The 6000-nt window shown below is 54.3% G+C and overlaps 1 protein-coding gene across 2 annotated transcripts in view; it reads right to left on the reverse strand.

Annotated features, from left to right (window-relative positions):
- The window catches only part of Capn2 (calpain 2), a 57833-nt gene extending 52260 nt beyond the window's left edge, over nucleotides 1-5573 (reverse strand). Inside the window, exon 1 of one of the 2 annotated variants that reach the window (XM_076548120.1) lies at nucleotides 5040-5573. In XM_076548120.1, coding sequence (XP_076404235.1) covers nucleotides 5040-5276 — 237 coding nt within the window. In that variant the 5' untranslated portion in view covers nucleotides 5277-5573. The remainder of the gene's footprint in view (nucleotides 1-5039) is intronic. The other variant, XM_006988599.4, reaches the window with a different exon arrangement.
- Nucleotides 5574-6000: the final 427 nt, after the last annotated feature.

The raw sequence follows: 6000 nt of genomic DNA on the forward strand, positions 1-6000 counted from the left end.
ACCACGGATCTCTTCCAGGAAGTCATCCGACCCCACACACTCCAATTATCTTCAGTCTGCTCCAGTCTGCTCTTCAGAAGGGCAGGGACTCAGCTCCCTCTGCCAGGCTTGGGGACCCTCCGTGCTAAGTGCCCCCTGCCCACCATTCTGGCACCTTCTCCTCTGGGCCTGCATGCAAGTGGCTGAGCTTGCAAGGCATTTCCTCCTCTGCCTACATTTTCCAAATCATTCATATTTCAAGCCCCCCTCTCCCTCCCTTTCAGGATGAAGCTTTTCCTCCTCTTTATCTCCACTCTTCCCTTAGAGTCCCGCCCCGGAGTCTTTGGGAACCTAACCCTGTGCAGTGTGGTGATGTTCATGGCGACTCCTCCATCTTTCTAATACACATGCTTCTTGGGGACAGGGGATGGATCCAGCCTTCTGAGTTCTCCCAGCACTTAGAGGATTCACGCACTCTGCACCTGCTGTTCAGACACTGCGTGGAGCCTTATCATCTCTTGTCTCTTGAGGAACTCAGGGTGGGGTCAGCAGCCTCTTACATGTGGGGAGCAGCTCAGGAAGTCAAGTGATTGTTATCGCTTCATGGCTCCCCAGGGGTAGAGGCCCCTGGAATTTGAACTCATGGTCTCAAGTGTAAACTGTGTGCTCCTGCTGTTTGCTGCTAAGGCCCTCCTGCTTCAGCGGTGGTTGTTCCCAACAGCCTGAGGGAAGCCAGTGTGCAAGGGTTCAGCCCTCCAGCAGCCCCCTGGATGTGTTTCCGGATTCTGAAGAGCTCCACCCAAAAGCCACAAAGGAAGTCAGGGCCCAAATCTGAGCTGCTTTTGACTCAGAGTCGTTGGTTTGTAGGAGTGCCACATCTGCACAGAGTGGCCTTGTCCCTTGGCACACTTCTGTCTATGGGAGTCTTCCCTGGGTGAGAGCTGGGTCTATCCTGGCAGCCTCCAGCAGCACACCAGCTCACAGAGCATGCTCCCTTCCTGCTTCCCCACCAGCCGGCCTGGAGGATGAAGGGACATTGAGAAAGCACTTCTGCCCAGGCAGGGAAGCCAGCTTTTCCTAAGGTCTGCCATGCAAGCACTTATCCCCGGGGGTAGTTCCGGGAGCCCCTTAATCACACTGGTCATCCAGGGGCCAAGCTCTCACCTCAGGAGGGGGCTACCACCACACTTCACAAACTGCCTCAGGGTCTCCGGAGAAGCCGAAGCTCAGATCTCACAGCCCAGAGACACTTGAGAAAACTGAGCCCTGCCCACAGCCTGTGGAGCCCGGAATGAAAGCCTGATGTGGCCATGCAGGGCCAGAAGACGGGAGGGCCTTGGATTCTGATAAGCCAGCGAGAAGCCTGGCACTGCCATTTATTGCGTAAGTCCTAGGATGCCGGTGCGTTACTGGACACCCGGAAGCTTGTTCTGCATCTGTAAAATGGGTTTGAAGAAGACGAAGGTACCGCCCACAGAGACTATTCTCAGGCTTAGGTGAGATGAACATGAATGGCCTTGCCAAGCACTCTATACCTGACAGCTGGGAGGACCCGGCCTGCCAGCCGTGGGTGATGCCACGCCAGCCGTGGGTGATGGCGTGCCGCTCATCACTGTGGCCTGGCACTGGCTCCTGCCCTCAGTGTGGTTGTGGTCATGTCCTATCTCATCCCTCCTGCCAGCGTTATGACGTCCTCTCGGGAAGAGTTATCAGCCCTGCCCCCAGGATGGCTAACCAGCTCCCTTGCCCTGCCCTGCTTTCTCTTCCTCATGGGTTGTTTCATTCTTTCTCTGGAAGTCATCTTTAATCCCTTCGTCACTCGTGACTCAACCTCTAACAAACGCAAGTTGCCCACAGCCGAAGGGTCTCTTAAATTAGGCCATAGGTGTTTGTTCTCGTTCTCTCTCTCTCTCTCTCTCTCTCTCTCTCTCTCTCTCTCTCTCTCTCTCTCTCTCTCTCTCTCTCTCTCTGTCTTCCCTCCCTCCCTCGCCTCCTCCACCTGTCGTTCAGGCATCCTTCTGAAATGAGCGAAGCAGAAACACACACCTCCCTTCCATCTCTCTTACTCCAGGGTCTGCAGCCTACCTGGTTCCTACCCCACACCATCCATTGACATTGCTCTGTTCCAATCTCCAATCATGGACGAGTGAATCCAGTGGGTACATTTTTTAAGTCCCGTGGCCTGTCCCCACCAGGGTCTGACCAGACAGGTCGGGACAGAAGGCAGCTAGCCCAGGCCTGGCTCCACTCCTGCTTTGTTCTGAGCAAGTCTGACATCCCCAAGCTGCGGTTTCCCCAACTGTAGAACGGTTGTGTGGTGCATGGCCTGCCCGCCTTAGGCAGTGTCCCTGAAGTGGCTCCAGGTCTCTGTTTTTCTACCTGGAAGGCCCACAGGCACAGGAACCTGTTGAGGGGGCCTTTCTCTCCTTTCTCTCTCTTCTTCAGAGAAGAAACTGCGTATAATGTACCGGGTGTATAATAGGTGTTCACTAAGTGCTCGTTGACTGAATAGAGGTTGAAAGGGGGGGGTACGGGGGCGGGTGGAGGCGGGTAAATGTCAACTTGCCTCAGCCTAGAGTGATAGAGAAAGAAGTCATTTCAAAGAATTATCCAGATCTGGTTGGCCTGTAGTTCTGTCTGAAGAAATTATCTTGACTGCTAGTTGACGTGGGAAGACTTAGCACATTGTGGGTGGTGCCATTCTCTAGGCAGGGCATGCTATACAGGGAAGACAAAAACTAGATTCAAGCGAGCAATGTGTGGCATTCGATCATCTCTGCTCTTGACTGTGGCTCTCATGTGACTAGCTGCTTGAGTTCCTTCTCTGACTTCCCCTCACTGATGCGCTGGAACCTGGAATTGTAAGCCGAATAAATCCTTTCATCCCTTCATTTGCTTTTGGCCAGAGTGCTTTATCATAGCCACAGAAATGAGACTGGGATAGAAAGCTGTAAAACAGTATACAAATGTACAACACACATTCTCCTGCTTGTGAATCATCTCCCCAGCCAGGATGCCATTCAAGGCTCACAACGATTGCACATTCATTCATTCATCCATCCATCCATTCATTTATTTTCCAAATAGTCAGTGACTTTATTTTTGTTGTTTGTTTGTTTTGTTGTGATTGTTCATGGACATCTCAATGCCTGGCCTAGAATAAGCATTCATAAATGCTGATGGATGAATGAATGAATGAATGCATGAGTTAAGACTGAGAAGGGACAGTACTCTGGCGAGACACTGAGAGCACAAGGCAAAGAACACACACCAGCTCAGCAGAACAAGAAAACATGTGAACGCATTGGTTCACGGTGAAAATGTCAGAGCAGATGTTAGTACAGGGCAGAGAACAAGAGGGTGGGAAGGTCTGCTACAAATGGCCGGAAAGACTCTTTGGGGAGGAGACTTGTGACAAAGTCCTAAAGAATGTAAATGAGCTAGACTTGGGGTGGTGGTGGCCCCAGGCATGCCCGGCAGGTGAGAAGGGTGAGAGGAAAGACCTGGGTGTCTCTGGGACACTGGAGCCACCGGGGCAGCTGCATCCGGTGTGCTGGACACGGCAGGAAACAGGGAGGCCTCGCTTGCTCCATTCTTATCATATTCGTTCAATTTGAGACAGCCTTACTTTGTAGTTCAGACTGGCCTTGAACTTACTAAGCAGCCAAAGCTACAGAGTGTCCTGAGGGCTCAGACCAAGGTGTGCACTACCACGCCCAGCTGAGGTGAGGAACGGAGGTCCAGTGACTCACCCAGTGCACCCAGGTGCTCAGGATCCTGCTCTACAGAGACCTTTTTGGTTTTCCTTTTCCTTTATTTTTTTAATTTGAGCCAAGTTCTCATGCGGTCTAGGAGGGCCTCAAATGCACTACATTGCCAAGGCTGGCTTTGACCTTCTGTTGTTATTATTATCATTATTATTCATCTATTTACTTTGTGTGTGTACATGCCTGCACAAGTCCACTTGTTTGCCCTAGTGTGCATGTGGGGGTCAGGGGACAATTTTGGGGAGTTGGTTCCCTCTATCCCCATGGGTTCTGGGATAGAGCAAAGGTTGTTAAGCTTAGCAGCCAATGCCCTTACTCACTGAGCCATCTCAGTGGCCCCCAGCTTTGAACTTCTGATCCTCCCATCTCCACGTCCTAAGTGCTGGGATTATAGGCATGCATTACCATGCACCTGATGTTATGTGGTAGAACCCAGGCCTGGTAGAGTACTAGCTGGTCTAGGGTACTTTCTAGATCTCGAACTGAATTCAGGATAACAAAAGTAGCCTGGGAGGATGGAAGTAAGGCATGAATGCCCAGTGTCCTAACAGGAATCTAGATTTCCTCTAGGCTCGTTGGGAAAGTCAAGTGAGGGTCCCATGGGATGAGAGCCAGCACCACAAAGGAACTGGGAGGGCATAGGGCAGAGACCCTGAGGGTTGGCACAAGAGCACTTGGGAGCGGGACAGGGTTTCCCAAGTGAGGACTCTGGCCCCCCAAAATAATGAGTAACAGGATCTTAGAGCCTTTCAATTCTTTATTAAGTTACCCAGGTAAAAATTGGGGGTGGTGGGTGAGGGGCGTCCGCTAGCTACACTTTGAGAAATAAACAAGATCCTAGCTGGATAAACCTAACCCTCACAGGTACCTGTGGCCACTTACGCAAGCCTTCGCCAGGCAGTGCCCACCCTTGCCTCCCCGAAGCAGCCCAGAGTCTTCCACCCTACTCGGATACCCCACCCCGACATCAGGTCCCTGTCCCCCCTCTCCATCTTACCACTAGAGTCCAATAAAAGTTTTACCCCAGCGGCCCTGTGTCCCGGAGGCTTTGTGAGGCCAAAGGCGGCCTCCCGGGGCGTGCCGGCTAGTGGGATCTGGGGTCCTGTCCTGGGAAGCGCTCCGGGCCAGCTGGAGGCAGGTCCACTGGGTGGGCCGCAGCCTGCATCTGGAGTCCCCTTAGCAGCAATCGCGGAGCACAACCAGGCCAGCACTACCGAGCCCCGGAGCCTGTTGGCTCGCAACCTTCCACTGCAGCCCTTTCCCGACCCCGCCCGGTCCCTGAGCGCTTCCTACCGTGGGCCGCTTCCATTCGATGCCCCGAGTTTTGCTGGAGTAGGGCCCCAACTCCTTGAAGCCCAGAGAGGATGGCAGGGCGGGGAAAGAAGGATCCTGGAAGAGCGCCCCGGCCTCCAGGCACTCGTTCCGCAGCGTCTCATAGTCCTGGTTGAGGTACTTGATGGCTCTCTCGTGCGACCCCAGCCCCTCGGCCGCCTCGCGGTCCTTGGCCAGTTTGATTGCGATGCCCGCCATGGTGCCAATCGGACTGGCTCACTGCACAGGGAGAGGGGGGCGCGGAGACGCGGGGCGCTGCGCTCGGATGGGGTGCGGCCGGGCCCGGGGCGCTGCAGCGGACTGCGGGAGCCGCTGCTGCAGGCGATGATTCACCGGCGGGAAGCGCCTGGGCCGCGGGGTGTGGCCTCCGTCTCTCCCGGCCTGCCTGGCGCCTGGCCCCGGACGCGGCCAGCCGGGGACCTGCACAACGCCAGCCCGACCGTGGAGGACTGCGGGGCCGCTGCTGCCACCTTCGGACGGTTCCCGGGATGGCGCGACCCGGTGGCAGGGGACACTCTCTTAATTGGGGTGGGAAGGCTGGGCGAAACTCAGCAATGACTGTCCAGGAAACATTGGATGAGTCAGTAGCAGTGTGAGCGCAGAGACTAACCCGGTTGCCACTCACTGGCTCACGATCCTAACAGTTCTGCAGACTGTGGACACATACGCCAACAACTGCAGTTCTGTGAGAAGTGGCTGCCGGTGTGCCCATCTCACAGATGAGAAACTGAGTCCCATAGAAGCTCAATGATGTAACCCCATGAGTCAAAAGCTAGTCACAGGCAGAGCAGGGATTCTAAGGCCCCAGGGCCTCGGTCTGCGGTTACCGGACAGTTATTTGTGCACAAATAGGGTTGTACAATTTGGCAAAAACCAGCCATGCAAGTTAAATCTGAATTTCAAGTAAAGGGAAAAGTGTGGC

The sequence above is a fragment of the Peromyscus maniculatus genome, chromosome 11 (genome assembly GCF_049852395.1).
Source record: "Peromyscus maniculatus bairdii isolate BWxNUB_F1_BW_parent chromosome 11, HU_Pman_BW_mat_3.1, whole genome shotgun sequence".
In the NCBI taxonomy this organism is placed as follows: Eukaryota; Metazoa; Chordata; class Mammalia; order Rodentia; family Cricetidae; genus Peromyscus; species Peromyscus maniculatus.